Source organism: Schistocerca nitens, chromosome 9 (genome assembly GCF_023898315.1).
Source record: "Schistocerca nitens isolate TAMUIC-IGC-003100 chromosome 9, iqSchNite1.1, whole genome shotgun sequence".
NCBI lineage: Eukaryota > Metazoa > Arthropoda > Insecta > Orthoptera > Acrididae > Schistocerca > Schistocerca nitens.
Window position 1 is genome coordinate 501,553,097 of NC_064622.1, and position 17,287 is coordinate 501,570,383.

Sequence of the window (17,287 nt, forward strand, 5' to 3'; positions counted from 1 at the left end):
TTTCAGTGTGGCAGATGGTGTGTACATAATTGGAATTTCACAGTCACAGTATCTTATGGAGGGTCCACAGGTAATTCAGCGATTCATGTGACATGGAAATTTGTTGCTCTGGTATTAGATTTCTGATGCATATATTCTGACAGAATCACATCCTTTGTCAGTGCTTCGACAAATTGTTATTGTGCTCAGAAATTAAGAACGTCCCACCCCTCCAAAAGTGGTAATCAGAGGTGCACCCAATCTACAAAATATCCTAGCCCATCCTTACTCCACACCTACTCCTAACCACTTGCGGCAAGAGTCACACCTTTGGAGGTGGAAGAGCACCTACTCAGCATACCCTGTTCTACATATACATCAATGCTACACAGACCACCCACGGTCTTTGTACGTGGGTCCTTCTTGTAACACTACCATTCTCCCTCCCTTTTTCCTGCTCCATTTGTAAATGGTGAGTTTGAAGAACAACATCAGGAAAGCCCACATGAGCACTTATTTTCCTGATTTTCTCATTGCAGTCATTTCACAAGATTTTTGTGGGGCCAAGTAATACGTTAAAATGTATGCTCTTACAATTTTAGTAGTGTACCTCTATTGTGATGCACAATGTCTCTCTTGTAGCATCTGCCAATGGAGATTTTTAAGTATCTTCTATTAATCAAGTTTAATGGGCCCCCAATCTCATAAGCAATACTCAAGTACCCAAAAAAATTGTTTTGTTTTTATTTTTGTTTTATTTTATTTATTTATTCATTTATTTTTATTTTGTGGCTTTCCATGAAATTCTCTCAGTGAATTTCAGTCCAACATCTGTTTTTTCTACAAATAATGCCATGTGATTATTCCCCTTTGGGTTGCTATGACTGGTTGGTTGGTTGGTTTGGGGTTAAAGGGACCAAACCACAGGGTCATCAGTTCCTTTTTCCTGAAGCAAGCAAGGCTCCATGTATAGAAACACCCAACACCACACCTAAAAAGAAAACGAATGGAATGAACAAAAAATGGGGGAAATATACACCACAAGGAAAAGTAGAAGAAGGTATTAAAACCATAGAGCACATGGTCTTGGCTGGCTGATCACAGTAATAAAAGAGGATGAGCCAGCCACTCTGCAACACATTAAAATATCCACCCCAAAAAGACAAGGTGAGATGAACACATGCAGAGAAAAGACGACCATCAAGACAAACAAATGCAAAGAATGTGTGACAGAGTTACACGATTAAAAAAAACCCTCAAGAATAAAATGTAAAACCAAATCTGCTGTTGAGGCATTGTCACCCAACAACAAAGACAGGGTGCTGGGAAGGTTAAAAGTTTGCCGCAGAGTGGCTAAAAGTGGGCAGTCAAGCAAGATGTGGATGACAGTCATATGTGAGCCACAGTGAGTCCTCACGACAGAGGAGGTAGCCATGTGTTAGCCACGTATGGCCAATGCGGAGCCATCAGAGAACCACAGATTCCCTGCAAGAGGTACACATGGAGGTCTTCCACACATTCGTAGTCTCCTTAATGGCATGCAGTTTGATGTGCATACTGAAATTATGCCATTCCATCTCCCAAAACTGAAAAACCTTGCGTAATAATGATCACTGGTCAGTTACAGGGATGCTGATTTCCAGAAGCAGTTTCCGTGTAGCCTGTTTGGCCAGCCTGTCAGCAAGTTCATTTCCTGGGATTCCAAAGAGGCCAGGGATCCACACAAACACCACGGAATGACTGGACCATTCCAGAGCATAATGGACTCCTACATGGTCGCTACCAAAGGACGGCGGGGGGCGGGGGGTGGGGGAGGGGGGAGGGGGGTGGTATAACTGATCAATAGCTTGTGGGCTGCTCAAGGAGTCAATACAGAGAAGAAACGACTTGCCAGGGCATGAGCGGATGTGCTCAAGAGCACGAGAAATGGCTGCCAGCTGCACAATGAAAATTCTCCAACCATCTGGCAAGGAGTGATGTTCAATGTTCTCCATAAACATACGTGAAGCCAACGTGACCATAAGCCATTGAGCCATCAGTGCAAACCACTTCATGGTCCCAGTACATGTCAAGAATCAAGAGGAAGTGGCAGCAGAGAGCTGCACAGTTAACTGAGTCCTTAGGACCATGAGAAAGATCCAGGCGAAGCTTCAGCCTAGGTGTACACTATGGAGGTGTATGTGAATGGACCTCGAGTATAGGTGGTAAAGGTAAGGACTCCACTTGAGACAGATCAGACACAAACCGTAGTCTTAAGCCCTGACCTAGGCCTCTGATGCGGGAGATGAAGTGCTATGGATGGGAAAAGGAGATAGTAATTTGGATGCTCAGGAGAACTATAAATGTGTGCAACATAATTGGCCAGCAGTTGTGCATGCCTAGCCTTCAATGGAGGGACTCCAGCCTCTACCAGGATGCTGGTCACCACACTCATCCTAAAAGCTCCTGTTGACAGTCAAATGCCACAGTGGTGCACTGGGTGAAGTAAACGGAATGCTGAAGGCGCTACCGAACCATAAACCAGACTCCCATAGTCAAGGTGGGATTGAACAAGGGCTCTGTAGAGCTGCAGCAGCGTAGAGTGATCTACACCCCAATTGGTGTTGCTCGGGCAGTGAAGGGCATTGAGATGCTGCCAGCACTTCCACTTCAGCTGACGAAGATAAGGAAGCCACGTCAATTGAGCATTGAAAACCAGTCTTAAGAATCGATATGTCTTCACTACAGTGAATGGGCCATCATTAAGGTAAAGTTCTGGTTCCAGATGAACAGTGAAACGCTGACAGAAGTGCATGACACATGACTTTGCAGCTGAAAACTGGAAGCCGTGGGCTAAAGCCCATGACTGCGCCTTGTGGATGGCTCCCTGTAGGTGGCGCTTGGCAACTCCAGTACTGGAGGAGCAGTATAAAATGCAGAAGTCGTCTGCATACAGAGAAGGTGGGACCAACGGCCCGACAGCTGCTGCTAGACCGTTAATGGCCATTAAAAATAGAGATACACTCAATCAGAGCCCTGTGGGACCCCATTATCCTGGATATGGGGGGAACTATGGGAGGCACCAACTTGTACACGGAAAGTATGACGCGATAGAAAATTTTGGATAAAAATCGGGAGCAGGCCTCATAGATCCCACTCATACAATGGCAGATGTGAGGGAAACTAGTTTAGTAATGGTAGAGTGACTGGCAGAAACCACCCTGGCTTGGAGCCAGTAGGCCCCGTGACTCTCAGGACCCAACACGACCGCCGACATACCATACGTTCTAACAGCTTCCAAAGAACGTTGATGAGGCTGATGGGCTGGTAGTTATCCACATCAAGAGGGTTTTTACCAGGTTTGAGTACTGAAATGATGGTGTTCTCCCGCCACAGTGATGGAAATATGCCATCGCACCAGATCCGGTTGAAGATGATGAGATGTCACTTGTAGTTGAATGAGAGATGTTTGATCATCTGACTGTGGATCCGATCTGGCCCAGGAGCTGTGTCAGGCAATGTGCAAGGCCGCTGAGGAGCTCCCACTCTGTGAATGGAGCATTATAGGGTTCACTGTGAAGTTCAGTGAACGAGAGGGCTTTCCTTTCCATCCGCCATTTGAGGGTGCGAAATGCTGGGGGATAATTCTCTGATGCAGAGGCTCGAGCAAAGTGCTTGGCAATTGCATTTGCGTCGGTAGACAACACGCCTTGATGTTAATGCTAGTAACATCTTTCAGAGTCTGGTACCCACAAACACGTCTGATCTCCATCCAGACTTGGGAAGGTGACGTATGGTTCCCAATGGTCCACATGTACCTCTCCCAACATGCCTGTTTCCATCTTTTTATAAGCTGGCAAACGTAGGCATGGAGCCTTTTAAAAGCTATTAGGTGCTCTAGGGAAGGGTGCCACTTATGTTGCTGTAGAGCTCGTCGACGCTCTTTAATGTCCTCAGTGATTTCCGGTGACCACGTAGGTACTGACTTTCACTGGGGGCACCCTAAAGAACAAGGGATCGTGTTTTCTGTTGCAGAAACGATGGTTCTAGTGACCTGCTCAACTACCACATCGATGGTACCATGTAGGGGTGATTCAACGGCCAGTAAGCACAGTGCTGCCACCCCACAAGGGATTATGGGCATTAAAATCTCCCAAAAGTAGGAAAGGTTTTGGGAGAAAGATATACATTGCAGAGAGTTATTTCCTGTGTCGTCCTTATCCTGACAGCCACAGCTTCAAGAGGGGTTTGATGGGGCACAGGTTCACTGCATACTGAGTTCAGGACATAGACACAAACTCCACCTGACACTCTATTATAGTCGCTACAGTTCTTGTAATATCCCCTATAGCCCCAAAGGGCAGAGGTCCACATTGCCAGGAACCAGGTTTCCTGGAGGGCAATGCAGAAAGCAGTTGTAAAGCTTAACAGTTGCCATAGCTCAGCCAGGTGGTGGAAAAAACCGCAGCAATTCCACTAAAGGATGACGTTATCATGAGGGTGGGAAGGCATGAGGCATGCAAGGAGGTAGGTTATGCCTCAGACACACCTGCTGCCACTGCTTGAGTATTTGTATTCATTCATATTGTGGATCAGGCATGTGAGAGCCAGGTCATCAGGGGATTCTGAGATCTCCACCTCATTCACAGGTCCTGAATTGGTAGGGAGTGGTGGTGTTGGGGCTACCTGAGGGTCCTTTTTCTTAGCATACTTCTTCGTTTGCTTGACCTCTTCCCTTCTCTTTAGGGGCTTGCTGGTAGGACTCTGAAATAGCTTCAGGCACTGAGGAAGACTGTGAATCTCTTCGTCTAGCAGCTTTTGGCTCCTTTAGCCACTGGCGAGTGTCCACTTTGGTATTACTGGAGACCTTGGGAGAGATGGTCCCTATGGAATCCTTCCACATGAGAGGAGCCACAGGAAGCTGTTGCTTCTCCAGCTGGGGGGAGGGGGCTGATGTCCCCTGCATTTGGGTTTGGGGGCCTTGCTCCCCAAGCAGGCACTTTGGGAGCAACGGAAGGATATTTTCCCCCTTCCACCAAGGGGGTAGCTGTATTCTGGAGGCCCAGAGGGCCCACTGTTTGTGGCACAGAGCTTGATATGACTGGTACTTGTGATGGCGATGATAATGTAGCTGCAGCGTATGCGGACATCAACCGAATGTGGTGTAACCGTTCAAATTTACGTTTAGCCTCTTGGTAAGTCATCAGGTCCAGTTGTCTTTATGTTTTTCTGCTCCTTTTAGAGTACTGTGTAGTCTGGCGAGCAGGGGGACTGCTGCTCTCTGCAGTTGATACAAGTGGGAGGAGGTGCACAGGGAGTGTCTGGATGCAGTGGATGTCTGCAGTCTCGACACATGCAGCAGCAAGACATGTGCCTGAATTTCCAGCACTTAAAGCACTGCACAGGGGGAGGGATGTATGGTTTAACACCACAATGGTAAACCATCACCTTCACCTTTTCAGGCAAGGAATCACCCTCAGAAGCCAAGATGAAGGCACCGATAGCAACCCTGTTGTGTTTGGGTCCCCTACAAATGCACCAGATGAAATGAACACCCCAACATTCTAGACTGGCACAGAGCTCGTCATCAGACTGCAAGAGGAGGCTTTTATGGGGAGTGACGGAAACAGGAAAATTGCCCAGCCGGTCACAAGGGAGTAACGCCTGGGATTGAGCTTTGGATGCTGTCTGAATAAAGACTGCACCGCTTCTCATCTGGGACAGTGCTGTCACTCCCCAAAACTTATCCTCAAGATGTTCAACAAAAAATTGAGACTTCATAGGTAGAAATAAGTCCCCGTTCATTCTGCTACAGACTGAATACCGAGGCAAATATGGCTCTCTTCTTTCTGTAGCCCTGTGTTCCTCCCAAGGTGTAGCAAGGGAGGGAAACATTTTAGGGTCATATCTGTCAGCATTGTACTCGATCTTGCCCCTCTTAAAGAGTGCTGGCACTGTACAGTCACCAGCAAGAGATGACTTAGTCCACTTCATTGCAGGTCATCTGCCCTGATGCCACCCACTCTGTTCAGGGGCCCTCCCCACAGGCGCCACCCAGCCACAGCAAAGGCCACCTGGCATGATGGCCATTGCTGGGAGTCCTGATACCCCAGGAAGACAGGCATCTACTCCTTGGCATACATGGGGAGTTTACTGCTCAGGCATCAGCAGTACGATCCCTGTGTTGTCAGGGGGCTACCACCAAATGGGTACATGATGGCCCCACCACAACAGACTGGCTACCGTGCTGCATATTGGGAGCAGAAAAATTCAGTACTGTCATGGTGGCGAAAGAGGACAGGAGACAACGGAAGAAGATGACATACCCCAGAAAGTGTCCTCATCCAAATAGCTGAATTGCAGGTGGAGATGAAAAGTCATAAGAGGTTTAGGAGATCGAACCTAAGGGCACTATGGATAACTCATGCACCATGTAAGGCATCCTTTCCCATATGGCTTGCACTTCTGTAGAATTTGGAAAATGGCAGGTCAAACCATAAAATGGGACCTGAACTTACAGGGCCGAAAAGTGTGACCCATTTTAGTCACCTTTTACGATGGGCAGGGATACTTTGGGCCCATTCTAACCCCTGGACCCACAGGGGGGAGGTTGCTGTGGTATCCAATCATTAGAGAGCCTATGAATCTGTCATGTCATATACCAACTCCACTGAAACAACCACACAACTTTTTATGTGGTTATTGCAGCCAATGAGTTTTCCACCCAAATGAATGGCCGCAACCAAACTGTGGCTGAAAGCAGAGATGGCCACCAAGTGACTGAGCATGCTGCTGTGCACAGCACAGTCAATATCAATGACTGCCTGATAATCTGTATTATCTGGATCCTCACTACTCTTGAATACCAGATTTTCTGTACTTCATACACAGGAACTGCTCTTAAAGCACCTCCTCTGATCTTCAGAGCATTGTAGCTGGTGTAGAAATGGTAGCTGGTTGTCATGGAAGTAAAGTGTTGTGCATGTGACAGTTGGTGGTACGGTATTGGCACAGTAAGAAGCTATAATGTTTGGACATGTCCGTTACCACTTTGTGAATGAAGTTGCCCAATCTGTTGGTGTATCAACGCAGACTGTCCCATGTGTCTACAAGGGAAGATGTACCTCTTACAGCCCTGTAATGCAGTGTAAGAACACTAAAGATGCCATAAAAATATGAATTCAGGCCCACCTCAACCACCCTCCAAGTGAATATTGTGAAGGTAACTAAGGGCAGTGAACCTTATAGTGCATATCAAAAAAAGGCCATTGCTCACCACAACATATAAAGATGCATATCTTCAGTGGGCAAAACAAAACAGAAATTTGACAGTAGTTGATGGGAAGTCACTGTCTGACTATTTTCAAAAGATGTGACATGTTGCATGCACCAACAACCTAATGAGGCATTTAATTAGGTGTGTGGATGTTGTAGTTCAGGCCAGAAGTGTTTGAGATTCTTTGGGGATTTCTTTCTTTTTTTTCATACTGTGACTTGGGTACACTCTGTCAGGTAAACACGAACATGTATGAGAATGTTTATTTCAACATTTTTGGTGCTCAAGTGTTGTACTTTCTTCTACGTCTTCATGACTAGTATGCTATGGACACTCGCAGCTTCTAAGATGACAACAGCTGATTCCACAGGGCTGTACACTTATGTTCCTGCTTTAAGGAGCACTATGCACCATATTGAAGTTTGACTAGCCTGCTAAGTCATTCAGTCTTAATCCCATAGAAAATGTCTGGAACTATTTAGCATTGTGAGTGAAATGCAGTAATCACTGTGTGTGCAACTTTGTAGCTGCTGGGGAACTAATCATCAATGTGCAATTTCAAATGGATATGAGATATCTGAAGAAATTTGTTAGTTCTCTTTCTTGACAAACTGAGGCCATTGTCAAGGACAGAGGCACTATTACACAGTATAATGGTAGTGTTTGGTGTGCTAGTTCTTTTTTCTGCAGTTAGCTCTGAAGGATGTCATGCACTAGCAAGATTTACAATCTCAAAACTTCCTGGTAGACTGCAGGCCACGGTGGCTGAGCGGTTCTAGGTGCTTCAGTCCAGAACCGCGCTGCTGCTACGGCCGCAGGTTCGAATCCTGCCTCGGGATGTGTGTGATGTCCTAAGGTTAGTTAGGTTTAAGTAGTTCTAAGTCTAGGGGACTCAGGACCTAAGATATTAAATCCCATAGTGCTTAGAGCCATTTGAACCATTTTTTTCCTGATAGATTAAGATTGTGTCCTAGACTGGAAATTAAACCTGGGACCTTTGCCTTATGCAGGCAATTGCTCTATCAACCAAGGTATCTCTGCACAACCCACAACCTACCCTCACAGCTTTACTTCATCCAGCACCTCATCCCATAGCTTGCAAACTTCACAGAAGTACCCCTGCATAACTAGGCCTCCTGGAAGAAAGGATGTTGTAGAGACATAGCTTAGCCACAAACTAAGAGATGTTTCCAGAATGAATCTGCACTCTGCAATGGTGTGCTTTATGCGTCTGTCAATGCCTTGACTTTATGGTCAGTTGTTATCTTTAGGCATCCTGTTATTTATATTTTACAGGACTTTCCATTAGCAAATTCTTTCTTGGCAACTGGCTTCAATTAAGCAAAAACATTACATGACTACTCTGCAATTTACACTTAAGTGTCTGGCAGAGAATTCTTCGAACCACCTTCAGACTATTTATCTGGTATACCACTCTCTAACAGCAGGTGGGAAAAGTGAAAACTTAAATATTTCTGTTCAAGCTCTGATTTCTCTGGAACCTCCTACCAACAACAGATTTTCTGAACTGCACAGGTGGGTACACACCCTGAAACATATCATTTTTCTCATAACCCTGTGGCTTCTCCCTTGGCTACTTCCTGTCTGCCACCTGCCTCTATCCCCCTTCCCTGCTTCCACTACAGCTTCACACACATTTTCTATCTCCCCCTCCTCATTGCAAACTCCTTTACCTTTCTCTGCCTCCCTTCCTCCCCTCCCCACCCCCCATTCTCCAGCACAGTGTCCTCTCACGTCTCAATGCTGTCCCGCTACAACCTTGCACCCACCCACAGGCAGCTCTATAGCATATAACACCCCATCCTGCTAACTCCTCCCCCTTCTTGCACCATACCTTTCCAGTATACACATCACCCAACCCAGGCAACACTCTTGCTCATGCCAGTAGAGCCTCAGTGCCGAAAGACAGGTGTGTGTGTGTGTGTGTGTGTGTGTGTGTGTGTGTGTGTGTGTGTGTGTGTGTGTGTACAAAAGAAGGAGAGGGAGAGGGTGTGAAAGTGAGAGAGTGAGGGAGAAAGTGAGAGGGAGGTGAGAGGGAGGGCAAGGGAAATCATGAGGGAGAGGTGGATGGGATGATGGAGGGATAGATGGATGGGGAGGGGTGGGGGATAGGAGGGTGGTGCAGGGGAGAGGGAGGGGGAGAGACTTGTGTAAATAGTTAGTGTATTCCAATGTTTTTCACTCAGGAAGTATATTAATTTGTATAGTAAATGACATATTTCTGTAAACACAGTAAGAGTGTATTACACAGGCAGAAAATTTATTGCTTATTAGATTCATTCACATTGTACAGGGTCAAAGATTTTTATGGCAACTAGCAGTCAAGCATTTTAATCTTAGGGGAAAGAGCACATAAATAAACACCGCAGAAATAAACCATATGTCAAAAATTGTAAAGACTATTTTTCATGTAACAACTGCCATCGAGTGAGACTTCTTCCCCCTAGAGAATGTCCAAATATAGTATTAATGACAATATTATGGAAAGGATAGATTGCTATTCAGCATATAGAGGAGACATAGGCCCACCAAAAAAACTGCTAAACATTTGAGCTTTTGACCACAAAGTCTTCTTCTGAGGTAGAAAACACACATACATTCACACACGCACAACATCGCATACATGGCGACTGTCTCTGGCCGTTGTAACCTTTCAGTGATGTACAGAATTAGGAAATAAGTCAGCTGACCTTGTGAAGATTCTGCATCAGGCACCTGCCTCCAGATATGCCTCTGGATCCAGCGCTGGCAGCTACTGTTCTCCATGTAGCAGTAGGCCTCCTCCCGGACAATATCAGCACCACACATAGGAGGCCTTTTGCACCACCTTTACAGGGTAAGGCACTTGTATAAGTGTTAAGTTTAAGTGAAAGACACTAAAAAATCAAAATTATTTGATTTATAAAATGAAAAAAATTGTATTCTTAACAAATTATCAAGTAGCATTATGTGCAACTGCATTCATTTTATATAAAAATTCCTTTTGATATGAAAGTATATTTGACAATCAAATGTTGTAATACATGCTTGCCAAATTACAGATTGACAGGAAGATTTTATACGTATTATTTAAATTTTCTTCATTTGTTCATTCTGTTTTGCAGAGACCATGAAAGAGAAACTTCAGGGATGTGGAGTACATCAGTGTATGCGTTGAAAGAGAAAACCAGCAATTATAAACTGCATTAATAATTATCTAATAGTCACTAAACAGCTGCAAATTATTTTTGCTAGCTCAATCTCATTTTAACATTATTAGAAACTATCAGGGAAGCTGCCAACCTGAAAGAAGTTGTTGCTTACTCTGTTAATAGTTCCTATTTCTCTCCTGCTGGTACCTTAATATAAATACAGTAACACTGGGACTTATTAAAAAAAAGTACAGTGAACATCACTAATTGTCACATGACTAACAACAGTTGTCAATTGTTGAATCTTTATTATCAGATAATTTTATGAGAAATTTTTTTACTTCTATTTGAATTTGCTGAGTTTCTATTTTCTGATTTTTCTTTTTTTTCCTAATGTGACAATGCAGTACTGCTTTGCATCAGAATACAGAAATAAACTCTGAACACTAGACAAGGAAGCAAAGTGCAAATGAAAATTTCTTTTGTTTAATGTATTGTGGGTGCCTAAACCACCGTTCAGCATGATATAATTTTCATCATTAGCAATAAATATACTCTAAGAGAAAAAGGAGAGAAATTATCTGAATGGGACAAAAACTGGCAGATGTGATGTGCATGTACAAACAAACAAATGATTAATACTTCTGTTAATTACTTTCTTGTGGTATGGGTACACAGGTTCTATAAATATTTAAAGTCATCATCTTCCTTCCACCAGTTAGAACATTACTTTACAACTGCAATATTGGCATTAAGCCATATTCAAGCATAAGATTTTGACATACAGGTTTACATTAGGCAGATATAACAAAGTAATATTGCAATTTTGAAATTAAGCCATTTTATAAAGCATAGATTTTGGCATTGTACATTGTTATCTCTACCTAACATAAACCTATAAGTCAAAATCTTGTGCCTGAAACTGGCTTAATGCAAAAATTCTGATTGCAAAACAAGATTCTGTCAAATGAAAACAAGACAGTGACATTTAAAAAATTTCAGAGAAATTGGATGATATTTTCAAGAGAAAGAGTTTCACAAATTGAGCAAGTCAGTAACACATTGGTCCACTTGTAGGCTGTATGGAAACAGTTATTTGACTTGGCATTGATAGATAGATTTGTTGGATGTCCTCCTGAGAGATATCGTCTCAAATTCCGTCCATCTGGTGCAATAGATCATCAAACTCCCAAGCTGGTTGCCCATAATGCTGCAAATATTCTCAGTTGGGGAGAGATTCAGTGAACTTGCTGGCCAAGAATGAAGACAAGCAGTAGAAACTCTCATCGTGTCCGGGCAAAGCATTATCTTGCTGAAATGCAAGCTGGGGCAAATGGCAACAAAATGGAGCACAGAATATGTTTGATGTCCCACTGTGCTGAAAGAGTACCGTGGATGACAACCAAATGGATCCATGCTACAAAAAGAAATGGCACCTAGATGTCGGGCCATAAGTCAGGCGACAGTAAGGCTGGTATCCCACTGCTGTCCAGGAATATCCAGACAGGTCTTCGGCCTAGAATCTCACTGACTGGAATAGAAATGCCTTCAGTGATGAGTCCCACTTAAAACTGAACTCCAGTGACCATTGAAGATGTGTCTGGAGATACCCCAGACAGTGGTGGGATACCAACCGGACTGTCACCCACTATATGGCCTGACAACCAGGATTGATAGTATGGGGTCCCGTTTCTTTCAATAGGTGGACCACTTGGCTTGTCATCTGTGGCAACCTTACAGCACAGCAGTACATTGACTATATTCTATGCCCTTCGTGGGAAGCTACCCTATACTTATATTTCAGCAATACAATGTCTTGCCCGCAGAGGGCAGGAGTTTTCACTGCTTGTCTTCAGACTTACCTAACACCAACTTGGCCAGCAAGTTCACCAAATCTTCTCCCAATTGAAAATGTTTGGAGTACTATGGACAACAGGCTCAGGAGTTTGATGATCTAATGCACCAACTGGACACAATTTGGGATGATATCCCTCAGGAGGACATACAATGACTCTATCAATCAATGCCAAGTCAAATAATTTCTTGCAGCCCAGAGGTGAACCAAGGTGTTATTGACTTATTCAATCTGTGAAGCTCTTCCTTTCAAATAAATCATCCAATTTTTCTGAAACTTAATCACATCACATCTACCGATTTCCATCCCACATGGATCATTCCTTCATGTGGTCTCTCTCTCTCTCTCTCTCTATCCCCCCCCCCCCCTTCCCACCCTCCGAGTATATGACTAAGGAACAAACATACAGAGAAATGAGTGTAAGAAATGTAGGAACTACAATGCCAACTCTGCAAGACAGGTTGTTATCCAGTTTACACAATATTCTGCATGCTTGCGTTTGCTGAAAAAATGTTTTATGTACTTTAGCTGCACTGCGCCAGAAGATAATTGTGTAAGACAAAAGGCATTTAAACATATCTGTCCTCAAGGTAACAAAATGATAAACAATCATAAGTGCAGAGCATAGTGAACTGAAGTTCTATATTATTTTAGCTATAATTGATGTGTTGAGTCCATTTTAGCTTGACATCCAGCAGGACACCATACACTATCACACACACAGTGTTTCGTTTAGCAGAACATAATTAATGTTTGTGTCTGCTACCAGCATGTCAGTTTTTTAATTAATAATATAATATGTATTTGAGCCAGCTGACTCTCTGAAAAGGAAAATTTCATTCATAATTTCACAGACACAGATGTGTTGTGCAGTACTTACCTCCAAAAGACAGAACTCCTAGTACAACCAATACACATATGTAAAAATAAATAGTGTTCTACCAGTTTCCAGCAAAATGGAGTTACTTCAACTGAACAGAAAACGAAGAATAGTCAGAGGAGGTTGGTGATGTGCAGGCAGGCAATGAAGAACCCAAATCTGGAGACACCTTCCCTGACCATCAAGCAATGAGGGCAAAAAGTGAAAGCAGCAACAGATGACAGGGCAAAGAGTGTTCATCTGTATGTACTGTAACAGTTTCATTTCAGAGTTGATAAACAGGAGTATATTGGTAAATACAAATGAATGTGGGGAAAAAAGAAAATCAGGAGTGGAGAGTTTAAAACAAATAAAGCATCATAATCAAAGAAAACTGAGGCCCAGTAATGATGGAGAAACATAAATAAAAAATGACTGGATGAAGGAAGAAGACTGATTAACTGGACTGTAATATAGGTCGAGTTCAGGAGGGTGGTGTTTCAGGGGATATAATGGTGAAATGTTACCACCCCAGCAGTTCACATAAAGTGGTGCTGTGTGACAGGACTGAAATGGAATATGTGGTCATGCAAGTCATGCTGTGGTGCATGTTTCACTACTGGGTGCAGGGTGTCTCAAGGCAGGCAGTATGTCCTTGTCTGACCATATATTCTGCCAGTATGGTAGTAGCCTTTTCTATGTAAAAAGCTATTTGATGGAAACCTGTCAGGCAGTAAATGACATGAGCAATTTCTCACGTGGCCTTGTGTTTAATGTTTTTTTGCCATTGTTGAGACCATTGTAGAGGCAGCAGATTGTTTTAAAGGGCAGATTTTACATCGAGAAGAGTTACACTGGACGGAACACTGTGGTAGGAGTTATTTTGGGGATGTCATAGTGCATGGGAAAAAGGTAGAAAATGTTATAAGGGCATGGGAATGCCACCCTACTTGGCGTAGGGAAATATCACAATAGGAAAGGATGATCTCATTTCAGGGCCTGACATGATAAAATCAAAGCCCTGGTGGAGGAATCTACTCAGGCACTCATGACCTATTCATTAATGGCATAAAGTTAGTGCCAGCATGTCAATTGGGAACAACATGGAAGAGAAGGCTATGAGAAGAAGTCAGCCAATTGCACGCTGACCGACCTCCCTGCAGGACGACAACGTGACAAGCAACATAAGCGTTGCACCCATCTGGTGGCACCCACTTTGATAGCAGCTTCAATGTTAGCTACTCTGTTAGCTATCTCTATGTAGCTTAGACTTGTATTTGTTTATATTGAAGAAGACTAATTATTCTGTATGGCGCCCTGTGCTTGCAACACATCTATCAAAAGCTAAGTATTGTATCTTCTCTATTTGGAATAAAACTCATTAATATGGATTGTTTGTTTTTCTAGTGAACCAAGTATGCAGGATTCCTAGACAACAACAACATTGGTGATGAGGTGAATGAATCACATAGTGACAACCTGTTTACGTTTGAACCCTGAGCTGTCAGATACCACTGACTGTCTGTTTTTGTTGTGGGATTTTGTGTTTTGCTGTTGCCTTCATTCTACCTTGTATTTTCTTTGCAGAGGTGTGTTTACCTGTTTTAACTGTGTCTCTTATTGTGTTTTTTCTGTTCAGTGTTTTCAGGTGGGCATTGCAGAAATTTTCTTTGCTTGTGTGCTTATTTTTATTTATTGTCTGCATTGTCTGTTTACTGCATTTGCCTAATCCACAATGAGCAACCCACCTGTCCCACTTCATCCTCAGGCACCTCAGGTGCAAGTAGTAGATGTTACACAGCTACCAAAGATGTTTTAGTTTCAGATGCAGCAGATTGAAACCCTTCTAAACATGGTACAGCAGTTACTGGAAAACCAAGCAGCAAATGCCGAGCAACATGCAGCAATCTTAGTTCTGAGTGCCACACCACCTTTTTGCCAGTTTAATAAAAAAGAAGAGGAATGGCTTGAGTGGTCGCAACAGTATGACGGCCACATCACAAAGTGTCAGGTACTGTGCAACTACATTACTTTTTGTCAACGATAGGAAGTGCAGTCTTTTGCCTCATTCAGAAATTGTTCGCTAACACCACTCCAAGTGAACTTTCCTATGATTCTCTAACTAAATATTATGATCAACAACTGAATGTAGTGCCAGCTTGGTACCAATTCTTTACTGTTCCTGATGTTTTGTCCAGGACTGTGCTGGACATCTTCAGAGGTGCTCCTCTGCTGAGTCTTGCTGACCGGTTGGCCGGCCGGAGTGGCCGAGCAGTTCTAGGCACTACAGTCTGGAACTGCGAGACCGCTGCGGTCGCAGGTTCGAATCCTGCCTCGGGCATGGATATGTGTGATGACCCTAGGTTAGTTAGGTTTAAGTAGTTCTCAGTTCCAGGGGACTGATGACCTCAGAAGTTGAGTCCCATAGCGCTCAGTCATTTGAACTGACCGGCTGGACATCTGAGAGCAACATATGTTCTACAGTATATCTGACTGTTTCAAAATCTGTTCTCTAAGTTTGACATCAGTTACACTGTACATGTTCGCATCATCCAAGATAACATCTGAATATAAAGCACCACAAGCACTTTTGAATTTGTATTTGCTCATCATACCCTGAAAATCTGTTACCCACTCGCGATAAGTTTGTTCCGACTGTTTCTTGCAGTGAAAGAATTGGTCATAGAATGAAGGCTTTCACGACCGCATGACATAGCTGCTGTTAAACCTTTTGGGATGTGAGGTCGTGGTCCAAGAAACTCTTCTGTTCCTGACGTTTCATCCAGGACTGCACTGGACTTCCTCAGAGGCACTGCTCCGCTGAGTCTTGCCAACTGACCTGTTGGATGTCCGGGAGCGACATATATACTGTAGAAAATGTCACTCTCGGGCATCCGATTGGTCAGTTGGCAAGACTCAGCAGAGGAGCGCCTCTGAGTATGTCCAGTGCAGTCCTGGATGAAACCTCAGGAACAGAAGTGTTTCTTGGACCACGACCTCACATCCCAAAAGGTTTAGCAGCAGATATGTCATGTGGTCATGAAAGCCTTCATTCTATGACCAATTCTTTCTTTGCAAAAAACAGAACAATTGTGAGTGGGTAACAGATTTTCAGGGTATGATGAGGAAATGCAATTTCAAATGTGCTTGTGGTCCTTTATATTCAGATGTTATGTGGTGTGATGCGGCCATGTACAATGTAACTGATGTCAAACTTGCAGAACAGATTTTGAAACAGTCAGATCGATCATTTGATCACGTAGTGCTCTAGACCATTATGATTCAGATGCCGTAGTGGCCAATAAATTTGAGCAGCCACCAATTTGTCGGGTTGAGTCGTCACATGCACACGACTGGTCCAGTGGGAAGCAACAGCACAAGCAGTCCCAGCCGCTTAAGCATTTCTCTTAACAGGTGGCTACATCAGTGAACAGAATTAAGTCATGCCCTGAGTGCTATTTATGGCAAAAACGCCAAGACTGCCCATCCAGACAAGCACTTGCGATGGACTGAGAATTGCTTCATCAGTCTGTAAGAAAAGGTTGTTCAGAACAAGCAGTACCAATTCTCACATCAGTACGTTGTTTAATAAAACTACTGCAAAAACTGAATATAATTTATCTTTCGACATTTTAAAAATGAAAATGTTGAAAGTGGGGGGAGGAGGTGGGAGTGCTAGTTATTGTTTAACAGCACTCATGGGTAGCTGTCGCAGAGAACTGGAAACCACTGGTCTAGAAAGGACACACGTCGTTGGTACGAGTGGTTATTCCAGATTCTCAAAAGTGAACTAAAGTCTGAAATAACCTCTGGAAACGCACGATCCCGTACTGCCATTAAAAATGTGTGCACGTAGTTTCGTAGGTTTCCATGGTGTTCGATAAGTCATGATTAGAATCAGCTTTCTTTGACATAAACATTACTATTAGACTCGTTCTCAAATAGATTATTATTATAAAGATTCATTTTTTCTGATTTTGAGATTGACAAAAATAAAATAATGAAGTGGCGGCCCTTTATTTTGAGATCTTCATTGTAGTAGTGTTGAGATGTTCCCACTAACCATTCCAATATTCACTGTTCATTGAATCCATCTTAGGATCTGTGTCCGGCGGTGAAGAAATCCAAAAGGGACACGAGGTAAGCAAACTTCGTAGAGTTGAGCTAGGGAAGAAACTGGGGAAAAT

The 17,287-nt window shown here is 43.5% G+C and overlaps 1 protein-coding gene across 2 annotated transcripts in view; it reads right to left on the reverse strand.

Moving 5' to 3' along the window:
* The window catches only part of LOC126203669 (serine protease 30), a 121,532-nt gene that overhangs the window by 77,559 nt on the left and 26,686 nt on the right, over positions 1-17,287 (reverse strand). For both annotated transcript variants that reach the window (XR_007540345.1, XM_049938033.1), the window contains exon 4: positions 9,946-10,082. Coding sequence is in view for 1 of the 2 variants with exons in the window: in XM_049938033.1 (XP_049793990.1) it covers positions 9,946-10,082 (137 nt within the window). In the remaining variant the exon portion in view is untranslated. The remainder of the gene's footprint in view (positions 1-9,945; positions 10,083-17,287) is intronic.